General features: G+C 42.3%; 2 protein-coding genes across 2 annotated transcripts in view; one reads left to right on the top strand and one right to left on the bottom strand.

Annotated features, from left to right (window-relative positions):
* Positions 1-6,261, top strand: part of itpk1b (inositol-tetrakisphosphate 1-kinase b) — a 32,577-nt gene extending 26,316 nt beyond the window's left edge. The window contains exons 8-11 of the mRNA XM_059353193.1: positions 756-921; positions 2,173-2,240; positions 2,331-2,493; positions 3,573-6,261. Of these exons, the coding sequence (XP_059209176.1) occupies positions 756-921; positions 2,173-2,240; positions 2,331-2,493; positions 3,573-3,892 (717 nt within the window). The 3' untranslated portion in view covers positions 3,893-6,261. The remainder of the gene's footprint in view (positions 1-755; positions 922-2,172; positions 2,241-2,330; positions 2,494-3,572) is intronic.
* A 173-nt stretch (positions 6,262-6,434) lies between these two features.
* Positions 6,435-14,254, bottom strand: plk4 (polo-like kinase 4 (Drosophila)). Its single transcript, XM_059353192.1, has 15 exons — positions 14,069-14,254; positions 13,058-13,153; positions 12,636-12,731; positions 11,393-11,507; positions 10,291-11,269; positions 10,118-10,209; positions 9,593-9,939; positions 9,400-9,504; positions 9,189-9,291; positions 8,951-9,100; positions 8,619-8,847; positions 7,833-7,935; positions 7,588-7,725; positions 7,393-7,499; positions 6,435-6,903 (listed from the first exon to the last, which is right to left on the bottom strand). Exons 1-15 carry the CDS (start codon positions 14,096-14,098, stop codon positions 6,792-6,794), a joined length of 2,802 nt encoding a protein of 933 aa, XP_059209175.1. The 5' UTR covers positions 14,099-14,254; the 3' UTR covers positions 6,435-6,791.
* Positions 14,255-14,572: the final 318 nt, after the last annotated feature.

Raw genomic sequence — 14,572 nt, 5'->3', positions numbered from 1 at the left:
CTGTATCTTTGTGCGTCAGCTGAAATCAATAACCCTGTCAGACAGGCCAAACCATCTTCATTCCTCTGAAAAGGAACAGGATCAGCAGCTCAAACATTTTAGACATGCAAGATCAGGCATGAAATGACAGACAAACACAGATTACTCATTTGCCACAACCTCCAGGGTTGATAAGTTGATGCCGAAGTGCCTTAAACCTGAATTCTGTCTAATGGCTTGCAGGGGCGACTCCACTGGTTGCAAAAAGAAGTATTTGAATCGATGGGAAAATTACCCTATTTCTCACTTGATTTATTACCTCAGTAAATATTCTCATATGGTTTATGGTCTCATTGTCACATCATCAAAGTAAATTGTACCATTTTGGTCACTTAAAAATGTCTAGTTCAGCATTCAGTTGGACTAAAAGACACTCCAAAGTGTCGGCTGTTCATTTTGAATAATGCTAATCCCTTGCTAATCAAGTTATTGTTAGAATAAGCCTTCCAGTGTCCTCCAGCTGAAGAACTGCTGAGATGTAGCTGAACATGTGCTTTAACCACTATGTGCAAAACTAATTTCCTAATAGGAGCACCTTTTTATTTTTCCTCCAAAAAGGAACAGCAAATCTCAGTCTGATCTTCCATAGTTAAATTAGTTTCTATTTTTTGCTGTTACATGACAGACGAACACAGAATACTCCTTGTTGGTTTTGTGAACATTTTCCTTTTTTAAGTTTCGGCGTGTCATTTAGTGCGTGTCCTCCTGTCCCACAGATGGCCATTATCTTCAGCGAAGAGGACCTGAAGGACGTGAAGCCTCCGTGTGTGATCCAGAGCTTCATCAACCACAACGCTGTGCTCTACAAGGTGTTTGTGGTGGGAGACTCCTACACCGTGGTGGAGAGACCTTCACTCAAGAACTTCCCTGCTGGACCTGCAGGTGAGGAGACACACAGAGAGACGAGGAGAGAGAGGCAGACAGGTGGGGAGGTCTGAGAGCTACCCAGACTGTGCAAGTGGCACGACTTTTCCAAATAACCCAATAAAAGAGCTCATAAAGTGGCTTTATAGTCCCTGTGATTGGACCAATTCACCCTTTTAAGGGATGCAGCAGAGTGCAATTCAGTTTCGCCCAGTTGGTACACGCTGTTGATAATAAACAAGAGAAGCAATATTTTTCTCCATAAACTTGTCAGAAGCCCTACCCATGATGCAACTGATCCAGCATCAGGGTTGTCCCCTGGCACTCCTGTATTTGCATGTGATACAGTGGAGGCCCTCATGCAAAGCAGTTCCACCATCAGTGTAGTAGTCTGCTTTGTGTAACAGTGCAGAGAGAACAGTTGCTTTCAGCCTGGAATGCTGAGCGCTGCAGCAGAGAAGCTCAGCCCTTGTCAAACACATAAAGCAACATACCACAGTGTTACATCTGCACAGCGTTTGGATGTCTGTGCTCCGCAGCTATACATCGTGTTTTGTAAAGTCCGGATGAAAGCATGAGGTATGAAGATAAATAGAGGCAGGGGTTAGTGTTCGGAAAGAGCTTAAAAATAGCCGTGTGAGAGATGTTCTGTCCCATCCAGCCTTCCTGCACATGCTTCTGATGAGTTAAACTGCTGTTTGTTCATCGAGGCTGGGAATGAACCAGCCCATCTGCCCGACACTTCATTACCACGACCCTCTACAAACCGAGGGGCATATTTATTTGGACAGCCATGGAATTTACTTTCCCCCTCCCCTCTTCCTTCCCTCCAACACTCTCTAATGTTAATCGTTTCAACGATAACAAAGAAAAAAGAGGCGATAAATTCTGAACTTCATCCCGACACATTTATCCTTGCTTCAAAGAAAATGTGTCGCCCAAGGCAAACAACTTACACACTGTTTTAATTGTAAGTGAAGAGTCAACATGACATGGTTATGACCGAGAGTGTTAAAGGTTAAAATACTAAACACACAGGCGGCTTGGTTTTAGGTTTCTGTGTCTTTACAGCAGGTGTTGAAATCAGTAAATAGACATCTATTTGGTAAAGCTCTGCTTGCTTCATTTCACTGTGTAACCAGTTAAGTTCTGTTGCCACCTAGTGCCCGAGATGAGAACTGCATACAGATGACTGCACAGGAAAGCATGTGAAGTGTACTCATAACTCTTCAAAATTCAACCTCACCTCATTTCCGGTTTCCTTTACAGACAGGAAAGCAATTTTCTTCAACAGCCACAATGTTTCCAAACCAGAGTCGTCCTCAGACTTGACCACGGTAAGTCCACAATGTCACCGACTGCTACCGTGTGTGACTTTTACGAGTTCTGTTGCTAATCATTTTTAATATTTTATGTCTTTATCTCAGAGAGAGAACTTGGAGGGAGAGTCTCAGCCGCCCAATGATGATGTCATCAGAGAGTTGTCCAGGTCATTGCGACAGGCGCTCTGCGTGTCCCTGTTTGGCATTGACGTCATCATCAACAACCAAACAGGCCAACACGCAGTCATCGACATCAATGCATTCCCTGGTAGGTGCAGTTAGCGGGGTGCATTTCATTTGGTTTTGTCCTGTTTTTTTATTTTTATATTTCATGCTTTTTACATCACATGATCCGCGGTGACCTTGTTCTCGTGTGTCACTCTTTCTGGTGCATTGTCTTAAACCTAAGAGACTCACAGACGTCATTCTTTTGTGAAGCCATATATGGTGATAAATGTCGCCTCTGAGACTGAGACCTGGTTCATGTTTAGACATCATACAGAGTTTAGGGTTACACAGGTGACAGTGTATTATCTTACCCACTGTGGCCTTGTTAATAGGGGCCAGGCACCTCTAGGCTAGTAAATATACTGAACTGTCCTATACGTTAATTAGAGGTGTGAATCAGCTGAGGCCCCATGATACGATTTTATCTCGATACTTGAGTCACGATATGATATTATTGCGATTTTAAGCATTTTACGATATGGTGAGTATTGCGATACAATATATTGCGATTTAACTGCATTTTGTGTCCACAAAATTAAATTCAAACAAGAATTGTTTTGTCAAATTCGAGAAAATTCTCAGTCTATTCATCTCACTTCAGTCTTTTTATTTGTCCACAATGAGAGTCAAAGCCACAGACTGACCAACAAAGTATTCAGTCAAACTGAACTGAACTGATATCAAACATGTATGGATGACAACAACTGCAGCATTTTCTCAAACGTTCAACAAAAAAGCCTAACGTTACAGCATTACTTCGACAAGTTCCCGACATGATGTCCAGACGCACATGGTGCCTATAGATTCGTTAGATCTTCTTGTTTCATGTGATACCAGTGAGCCTGCTATGACCTCCAAAAAAAAAAAAAAAAAAAAAAATACTGACAGCCCACCGGAACGTTAAATATCGATACTTGGCGGCCATGAGTTGGTATAATTTTGCCATGCAAAATATCGCTATACTGTATTGAATTTTTCCCCACCTTTAACATTTACACTAATGTACAAAAAACAGCTACAGCTACATTGCATGTAAACAAGAATATAATTCATGTTAAAAAACACTTGCAATATGGTAAAAAGCTGTATTAACTGTACTGACTGATTATGTGTTGTCAGGATATGAGGGCGTCCCCGAGTTCTTCAATGACCTCCTGAACCACATCACCAGCGTGCTTCAGAGCCACAACCCGGACTTCGCCCCCCCCAGCGAGCAGCCCAAAGCCCTGCCGGTGAGCACCACGGTACCCAACGCCGCCCCGCCCGCCCCCGGCTGCTGCAGCATGCTGGGAAAAGAGGCCAGCGGCAGCCCATGGATCGTAGAGGGCGACGGAGGTCTGAAGGGCCCCCGCCAGAGACTGGGCTGCAACTCGGCCATGTCCCCTAACTTCCAGCAGCACTGTGTCTCCACGATAGCTACCAAGGCTTCCTCCCAGTGACTGATCCCCTGCCCCCACTCCGTTTGACCCCTGAACAAAAAAAAACAAACAAAAAAACGGATGACAATGGTGACAATAATAATGAATAATAATCATAATAATTATGATGTTAATGATGATAATATATCTAATCAAAAACAAACCTTTTCCTATATAGTTATTGAAAATGATGGTGATTGAGTGTAAGCTTTTTTCTCTCTGCCTTTTTGTATTTTTCGTTTCGTCTAATGAGACTTAACAGTACTGTAATGTGAACTTTTGGGAACTTTTGCCTAATAGCTGATTTTATTTTTCTCTCTTGTGTGAGTTCTCTGTAATGAAAGGGTCCAGATGAGGTAGCTAATGGGACTGGCTGAATCAGGACTGGAGACAGATGTGCCACTAGACGTGCAATGTATGATCCCTTGTATCTCATATAAACACACACACTCACACACACAGGTACGTTTACAGTGCGACGGACCGTACCGGTGATGTGTGTCTGGTCGATACCACTGACTCCTCCACACAAAGGGAGGGGGAGTAAAAGGTGGCTGGACATTTGAACACTATTCCTCAGATCCTGGGCTGCTATGTGACTGTGGCCAACTGACAGCACAGGACATAATGAGTCTGAACACGAATGACAAGATAGTTTGTGGTTTTTGTTAGTTTGAACAAACTGGTAAGCCGTTTACTTTTCCGAGTGCCATCAAATTTACTGCGAGGGTTGGAAGGACGTCAGTTAAAAAGTAAATCTCCATGACCATGTGACCAAGTTTTTTTTTTTAATGACTGTTGCACCAATGTTTCGAGGTGTGTTTTACTGTATGTCAGGTGTTTAAACAAACAAACCGCATCCTTGTTAAGAGTCCCAGTTTGAGTCGCTCCGGTGCAGGAAGATGAGGATCACATTCCTTTTCGTGTTTGTGGATGTTTTCAGAGAATTCCATGATTTTTCAGAATTCCAGTGGGATCTTGTGAGATTTCTCTCATCACTTCATGGGTTTGTAATCTCCTTCAAACAGACTCTCTCCACATGTCTTCAGTGCTTGTATCTGTAATGTGAGCAAACTACTCTCCTGAGGCCAACTTGACCTATCTACAGACTTTTGGGGGCTGCTGTGTTAATCAGAAAATCAAATTATTCCACTAAAATGACGGTAAAATGTGTTTGAATACCCACAAATTGGGTATTAAATATTTTGCTACCATTAAATAACAGTTCCAGGTGATTTGTTCAGCTTTTATTGCGTCTCTCATTTGATTTAGTTTCACCCTAACAGCACTTTCTTGCAAATTGTAGTCAAAGAAACCTTCAGTGACGTCGGTTCATTTCAAGCTGCTGTAATTTTGTCACGTTTTTAAAAATCATTTGGAAGGGAAGTGGCGGGGGAGACAGTCCAGCTCTTGTTCCCAGTGTTCACTGTGAGATTTTTTTACTCCAATTTTGTTAATATCTTTGTCCTGATATCTACTAAGAGCAACTTTATTTTATTGAGATTTTATGGGGAAAAATGTTTTATATAAATGAAATGAGAGCACGGTTGGGATGTTTTTGAACAAACAGTGGATATTTACTTAGAGGTATAGTAAAATGCTGGTTGTACTGGTGGTGTCAAAGGGGCAGGAGGGCTTGTGGTTGATGCTGTTGTCTCCCTCTAGCATCTAGTGGGAAGGAGTGCCGGATTTTTGCATTCCCCTGAGCCTGCTTCTTCTCGTCCCAGAGAGCTCCTCCTAGGTGTTTTTTCTTCCTCCATCAGTATCCGAGGGAACGGACTGTCCTCTTGCTCGCCCTGTGATCGTAAATTATAGTGTCAGCGCAGCCATCTCACCAGCATCTCTCTGGGACAAAAGAATACCAACCATGTTCTGAAAGTTGCTCTTCACTGCACACATTTCATTGTGAGGATAGTTCCACAACACAGTAAATATCCTGTTTTAATCTCTCACAATTTGAGTGTCGTGAAGCACAACATATTCAGAATGTAAAGGTATAGCAGCACGTTCAGAGGGACTTTTCCTCATCTAGAAAAAAGGGGCTAAGTTCTGGATGTGTCCCTGTTAAAGCTGGAAATGCTGATATCTGTGTACACCACTATAATGTGTGTCCTATGTTGTGTTCCTTATCGTGCTTCTAAATGGGAAATAAATGGTTAATCCTACCCTTGGTCCTTTCTGCAACCCAGACGGTGTCATCATGCTCCCAGTTTCCACCTGAATGTTTACTTCTTGGGTGTCTTGTACAGTACGTGTATATATGCCCAGGCTTACATCCGTACAGTATGTTGTTTTGTATCAGTTCTGTAATTGAGGAATCCACAATTTTGTGACCTTTTTTTAATTAAATGGCCAAAACAACAGGGCGAAAATAAACATGTGAAACCTCACCTGGCTCTGTTTAATTCAGCTTTGTTTTCCTGACTAACAATTTGTGGGTAAATGCTGTCACGTCCATGTTTCATATGAAGATAGTGATTTTTCTGCTCAGTCCATTCAGTTGATCTCTTAAGGTCGTTATTAAATACTTTAATTTTTTCCCACAAAAATTATTTCATGAATATATCAAGCGCAAAGAGAAGACTGCAAAACAAAGTGCAGCATTTCTCCACCCAGCCTCCGGATGTTTATTGACTCATTTATGAATCACATTTCATAGAATAGGAGACACAGTAAAAAAAAATATGATACACGTTATGACACTTTTTTTCCAACAAGGCCAATTGAAACAACAGTTGCTTATTAAAATAAAATATATATTTTCATAATCTTAGCCTTCTGTACATGTAAAAAAAAACACACATTTACAAAAACACCAGACATAAGACAGTACAAAGTTTATAATGCTACTTTCTGTTCCCTGCCAGGCCTCTGAGCTGCCGGGATGTTTTTTTAACCACCAATTTAATGAGTTTATGTGTTAATGAGGCTGTAGGTGATGTGCCGTGGGGTTGGCCAGCAGTCCCAGGATGGTGGAGAGACAGTGCAGCTTCTCCTTGACGTGCTCTGGCAACTTCTCGTTCTCCTTATACCTGTGGACGAGACAGACATTAAAAAGAGCCGTCCACTGCATTAGTGAGAAGCTGATAAACACAAGCAGAACATAGCCTGTACAGATGCATCAAAGCAAGAACTAACAGACTAAAAAACAGTTTCTTTCCCAAAACCATCACAACCCTAAACACACATATGCACTGATCCTACAGTCCAACCCCCCAACCCCACGGACTCCCTTCCCTCCCACCCACTCATATTTATTACTGCCACTCAATGCTGTGCATTACTTATTTATTACAGTATTCTTACCTATTACAGCATTTTCATGTTTATATTTCACATATCCTTTATCTTGTTTTATTTCTTTTTTTTAATGTCCCATGCACTGGTTGGATCGAGCACCCATAATTTTGTTGTACACTGTGCAATAACAACAAAGACTATTCTATTACATTCAATAAAGAAATCTCAGCTGAAGCTTCAAAAAGACATTTGTCAGACCACATTTCTGACATGTTTCGTACCTGGTGATCCTTCCCTCTGGAGACGTGTAGGTGATGCAGGAAACTCCTGCCTGAACCACCAGCTGGGAGCCGTCGTTGAACTGCACCCACACCTCTCCGCTCGTCAGCTGCAGATACAAAAACAGAGATTTATTCATTTAATCAAAGAGATTATTGCTGATTATAGAATATTAGAAAAATATATTCATCAACTACCTGGGATGCCCATCCGACGTTGGGCACAAATATCGACTTGACCACCTTTCCTGTGTTTTGCACCAGATCCTGTCGCACCGGAGAGCTTTTCTTATTCAGGCTGGCTGTGGTGAAGTCAGACCCGTCGTAGGAGATCATCTAAAAAGTATGATATGGAAAATTAAATACAGTCCATCACAGTCCAGCTGTTAAAGCCTCAACAATCTGTTTGGATATCCTAAACTTTACAACTGTGAGACACTCACTGAAGGAGTGATCTGTGGAGGCTGAGGAGGTGACGCTGTATCAGGAGGGACCGGGTGGGACGGCAGGGACGAGGAACACGGGGAGTCCGGGTTGGCAGGTCTCCTAGGAGGGGTGACGTACACAAAACTAACATTAGACACACGAGGCAACAATAAAGGTTTTTTTTTTAAAGTGGGGTTGTATGAAGCACTTATTGACAAGGATTGGATTTCATTGGGTATAAATTACTTTTTGCACTTGCATTTAAAGTAACAGTTTAGATGTAATTTTATATGTATATGAGTAACATGACAGAATACGTATTGAATATTGTTTGCTTTAGGTACCTTGAAAGTGCTGAATATTACTTATGGATTCAGAAACAATCTTGATGATCATGGAATAAATTCCTGTGTTCTAGGCTGAAAAATGTTTTTCTCAATGGTGTCTGGTAGCTTTGCCAAGAGCCTAAACTGGCCTCAGTTCCCGCCACATACATTTAAACTAGGCTGTCTTGCGTCAAGGTAAAGCAGGGAAAATATCCTAAATGTAGTGCATATTGTAGTAGTGATATTGATTTTTTTTTTAGGTTGCTAAAATACATTTTGTTGTTGCCCTCGTCCACAGCCGTACATTGCTTAGCTTCTTTGCTGGTGTCTGCTTCTCCAAACCGGGGGTGCACCGAATACTAACTACTGTAGGTAATCCACTGACTATGGAAAAGAATCTCATACAACATCACTTCAAAGAATCCAAGCTATTCCCTTAAAATCAAGAGTATAATAAATATAAAACTATTCTCTCACCTGCCAATAGTTATGGGGAAGAAAGGGACTTTCTTGGTGCTGCGCTGCTCCTCTGCTGTGATGGCGGCTTCCAGGGACAAACACATGCTGTGGCCCTCATCAGACAGCTCCACATACAGCCTGCTCTCTGGGCTCAGGCCGCTCAGCCCCACCTCGCCCTTCACCGTGTACGACTTCCCGCTCTTCTCCACCACTCGCACCAGCTCTGAGGTCTTATGGGTCTTGGCACCTAAACAACATAAGTGTTTTTTGAAGCATTAACTATACACAAAACAAAAAAGAAAGGTCAGTGCAGTTTCTCCCTCATATTTCAATAAACACATCAGACTCACCATCATAAAAGCAAACTTCCAGGTCTGCACTGGGTGAGTTCTCCATCAGCATCACCTTTGCATACTTGGTGTAAAGGGTCACTTTTGGAGTCTTGGATTTCACGAGCTGCACAAACTTGGAGGCATATTGGTACTTCTTCCAGTATTTTTCTGGGGCAAAAAAGAGAGGAATGAATCAATGCATGATTTTCAATCCCTTAAGCTGATGTTACTGTACGTGATGCATCCATCAGAATACCTGGAAGGTCCTCATAGCTACAGATAAGAATATCTTCTGGAGGAGCAGGAGGACAGTCCAGGACAGGAAAACCCTTTCCACCATTCGGCTGGTATATTGTCACCTGCAAGGTAACAATACAGCTTCTTTTAGAATCATATCATGCTGTTATACCGCCCCCTACCAGCCGCATGTGGAACATTTCAGACAGATATGATATCGGTGAGCTCACCATTGAACCATCGCAGGAAATCCGTAGGACCTCTTTGACCCTCTCCTGCCCACTTTGGCATTTCAACAACTCCATACACACTTCACCTGTGTCCAGGACACTCACCTGAAAGAAATACAAGAAAAACAAATGATCTCAACACCTCACACAGTGAGCATAAACAGAATATTTTTGAAAAAGTGCAATATCTTACAACAGCATTTTTGGTCTTCTGTCTGATAGGCTTCAGTCTGGACGCGCAGAGGGGCGGGATGATGTCTCTCAGCGTTTTCTTCTCTTTATCCACACCAGGTTTGGCTGAAGGGAGCTTTAATTCTCTGCTGTGAGGAGGTTGGAACTCTGCTCCAGGTATATTTTCCCTGTACGAGTCAGAGTTGGAGGGAAGGTTGTGGTGCATGTGGTGCTGGTTGTGGGGAGGGTTCACACCTCGACTGACGGGCTTGTCTGTCCAGGAATTGTGCACTCCCAAAGGTCCTCTGCCACTGTGGAAGCTGCCGCTGCTGCTGTGAGTGCTGCTGTCTGCTGGCCTCTGCCCAGAACCTGAGAAAGAATAGAAAATATTTGTAAAGATGCAGTTACACAGGAAAAGCTTTGAGATCCTTTAATCAACTTATAAACCCCTTCATTCAAATTCAGTTGGGCATTTAGTAGTGGCTGTTAAAACTGAAGTAAAAAAGCGAAATCTCATACACAGATATGATGAAAATGTCAATTTTACCCTCATTATTGAGCCAATTAGTAACGCCCTCCAGGTCTTGAAATTGCAAGTTTGGTGGATGTGCAGTCTGTGTGGACAACGAATACCCGGAGCTGAAACAGAAAGCGCAATCTGTTAAGTCTCATTACTTTTGTAAGAATGAATAGACGATAATAAAAAGAGAGAATTCTTACTGTGCTGATTGTTTGACAGGTGGAGAGGGGAGCCTTCCATGCTCTGAAAATGGGTGCTGAGTGGAGGACATGGGGAAGACCGGTCTTCCTAAACCAGTCAGAGTCTCCTCTGAGTGACATCTCCCCAGCTCTGCGTGACTCACAGCTTGGCCTGATGTAGAAGAACCGGAGCGGTCTGAAGAGTGAGCCCTTCTCAGGTAGCGTGAATGAGGCTGCCCAGCATCTCCACAATGACCTCCCCTGCTCCTGCCCTCTCTGTGAAATCTGTCCGGTGGATGCTGCCACTGGTCTCCATCCTCAAAATAGCCGCTGTTTGGTTGGCGTGGAAGACTTTGAATAGGTGCCATTCTGTTGGGCAGGGCAGAGCCAATCATGTGCCTGGTTCTCCTCTGGAGGCGGCTGCTGCCGCTGCTGGCTGAGGTGGAGGAGGTGCAGGCTGTGGAGATGGTGGCAATACCACTGTCAATGGATCCGTCGTCCCCCATCCCTAGCTCCTTGGTCCTGACCAGCAGGCTTTGGGTCATAAACGGGTGGTCCAGCACTGCAGAGAGGCTGGGCCGCTGGGTGGGATCCCTCTGCAGCAGCTGGTGGATCAAGTCCTGAGCCTCCAGAGAAACATGGCGAGGCATCTCATACTCCCCAAGAACCACTTTCGACAGAGTGTGTTTGACTGTGTCCGTGTCAAACGGAGGGCGGCCCATCAGGAACGCGTAGAACATGCACCCCAGTGACCACACATCTGATTCCAGTCCATGAGGGCTGCGTGTGGCCACCTCCGGGGAGATGTAGTTGGGTGTCCCACACATGGTGAAGTGCTTTTCATTTGGGAGTTTGAGCTGAGTGGCCAGGCCAAAGTCTGCTATCTTAATGTTCATGTTGCTCGTCAGCAAAAGGTTTGACAAGGTCAGATCTCGATGCAAGATGCCGTGGGTATGTAAATACAGCATTCCTTTCAGTATTTGATGCATGAAATGTCTTGCTGTGGAACAAAATGAACACATTTTATTTTATTTTTTTTTAAGACAGGCAACCCACAAAACTGAAGCTCAATTACTGCAACATTGCTCAAATTTAATTTTCAAAGTATATAGCTGTGCCTGACCTTCATCTTCAGAGAAAGTAGTCTTCTTCTCTTTAAGGTACCGACTCATCTCTCCATTGTGGCACATTTCCAGCACCAAGTACACATAGTTGCTGTCCTCAAAGTAGTTGTACAGCTTAAAAAACGAAGTATATAAAACACAGTATTTATTATCATGTCAAAGTGGGAAGACACAAAAAATATAATTGCAAAAAGATCTAAAACACATTTGATCTTCAGGGTGAAACCATCACATTCTTGTTTAAAAGTATTGTATTGCTGTGGTCCAGAAATGTTGTCTCAAATTTCCACCAGTATCTAGACAAAGCAAAAGTGCTTAATCTCCTGGTTAATCTTCAACGACATATGGAAGAGTGACAGAAACACTGAACTGAGTAACAACAGATTGTTGGGGTAAGTTGTCCGCATTACATAACCATGACAACAATAGCACAAAGCTCATATACGCAGACTCAAACACAGCCAGCACACAGATTTATGGGAGGAACTGTAACTGTAGGGGTTTTCTTCCAAGTCCAAAAAATAATTGAACTTCTGCAATTAGTGCCATTTTGTGACCCTGTTATTGTGAGTAAATTTGTGTTTGTCTTTAACTACAAACCTGGCACATCATGGAATTAGTTGTTTCTACTTAAGGTGTATTTTGTAACAGAATTAATACAAATAAAATAAAGCATTAATGTTGCACAGAAAATCAAAATGAGAACAAATATTGTTAGCCTCATAGCATATTTGCCTAAGTCATATTTGAATGTTTTCGAGAAACAAGAAAATACACAATTTTTAGTAAGCCCATTGGTATTCTTAATTGATATTGTAACAGTAAGTTCAAATAGAAGCGTGAACAAGTTTGCATAAAAAATTAAACACATCGATTTCATAACAGATAAAAGTGATTTAGGCAGAATATGCCCTTACTAAGGCAATTTTTCTCTTACATAAGTAATGTAGTTTGGTTTGTATGTAGCGGCAAAAATGCCTAAGTCAAGGAGATGACTAAGGCAGAAAGTGATTTTGGACTCTAACAAGTGTTCTGATAGGCTGAGAACATAGGCAATAAGGCAGAAAGATGTAGCAGTGGTAGGAGAGGAAAGTTAGGCAGATATCACAATTTGGCCAAAAAATGACTTAGGCAATTATGCTATGAGGCTAACGATATGAGAGCCACAGCAGACTCTCTGTAGTATAGTAATGGGCTACAGCACTTTATTACAAGAAATAAGTTGTGTCCAGCCAACCTTACCTCGAGTATAGATGGATGTTTCAGTCGGCACTGAATCTCCACCTCATTTGTCACACGCTGGACCATACCAGCTTTGTGCATTGCTTTTTTGTCAATCTGCAGATGGGAAAAATGGAGATAATTATACACCTGCCACACATAGGATCAACGTGCACTGTGTTGCAGCGCTGCTGCACAGGGGTTTGGTCAATCTGTCGCCCACAAAGACAGTGAACTATTCAGACCTCATTTGTGGGGAGTCGGGGGACCACAAGAAGCCCCTGGGAGACAACATTGGTCTAATAATCCCAACAGTTCCAGTTTAACTTCAACTGTCAGTTGCTGCCAACAGCTTGCGGGTTAGTTGAAGAGTCTACATTACAGGTAAAGCATGCTATAATTACTCATATCAGTTAGTAAAAGATAAACAGATGGATTCTTACCGTTTTGATAGCAACCTCCAGACCAGTCTTCACCGATTTTGCCCGGTAAACACATGCAAAGGAGCCCTTTCCAAGGAGGGTGAGGACTTTAAAATCCTACACCAGAAGATAGAAAATAAGCATTGAGTTTTACAAACAAAAAATTGTATTTGCAAAGAAATCCAACTGTAATTTTGATCCCATCACCAGCCGGATCTTTAAAAGCATAATACCTCAATCCTGAGCTCCTGAGCATAAGATAAACATTTCTCCTCATCTCTGCTGGCTTGGGTGTCAGAAAGATTTTGGAGGAAATAGTGAATAACTTGATTAAACATTTTCCCTCCTGCCTGTGACATGCTGGGTGTACAGCAGAACAGACAATCCTACATCTAGCGCATAGGAGAAACTCTGCGACAACAAACGTTAACCGTCAAACAAGCCACAAACACCTGACGCTGTCATATGGCCAATTGAAGCCTTTAATTATCCCGGCTCTCCTCCCGCTGAACAGGGACACTTACAGCCGTTTCCAAGCAGCATGCTGAGTTACCAAACTGATGCACTGAGGAGAAACAACACTGTTGGTCCCGGAGGAGCCCGAGTAAGGTTACACACTCAGGGACCGAGGCTGATAGCACCGACAACACTGACATTATTAATAATTATCACGGCAAATTACTAGTAGCAAAGTACTAAAACGACCACTTTAGCACATATGAAATAGCTAATAAGACAAAGTGATAAAATGCTAACGAGATTGGCGTATTTATTAGCGTTAACGTAGGACAAACACTGCGTTAATGTTAAAGCACGGACAGTTAGCAAAACATTTGATACATTTTAGTTAAAATGAGCAAATTGGACACACTTTTCAACGCGTGGTGTTAGTGCCACACAGTGTTTAGCATACTGTAAACAGCTAAGCCCAACTTTACATTAAGCTGACTTTACGCTAACGGTACCAAACAGAGTTAGCTATAGTTTAAGTTAACGTTAGCTTGTGGGCGTTAGCCTAACAAAAGGACTCACCTCAATTTTATCGCCGATCGAAACACTCATCGTGCCTGGTTTTCACCTTGCAGATGCATGCAAGTTCGTAATAATATTCCTTGATCGGTTGAGTTCATCAAAAATTTGTACAGAAGTCCTCAGATGGCAAATAATGTTGTTCTTGTGTTCCCCTCCAAAACTTTGCCATTTCTTCCATTTTGAAAATATCCGCCCGTTACTCTAGTGCCTACGTCACGTGCTACGTCTCTTGACAACAGTGTTAACCACGCCCCCTTTACGGGGCCAACACGTGACCCCATTGGACCATAAAACTATAAATATTAGTGCCATCTTAGTTTGTAAGCGTGTACATTTCGGTTTATATCTGCAAAACTCTTAACATAAAGGTTGTGCAATACTACCACAACCAATGTGTAAATAGGAAGTAAATCATATATTGTGAAATATGCAATAAAATGAGTTATACAGTAAAAATGTTTAATATAATAACAAAATACCACATTTTTTAAACTCAATTCATTC

The sequence above is a fragment of the Centropristis striata genome, chromosome 16 (assembly GCF_030273125.1).
Source record: "Centropristis striata isolate RG_2023a ecotype Rhode Island chromosome 16, C.striata_1.0, whole genome shotgun sequence".
NCBI classification, from domain to species: Eukaryota; Metazoa; Chordata; class Actinopteri; order Perciformes; family Serranidae; genus Centropristis; species Centropristis striata.
This window is presented reverse-complemented; position numbering and strand designations above follow the sequence as displayed.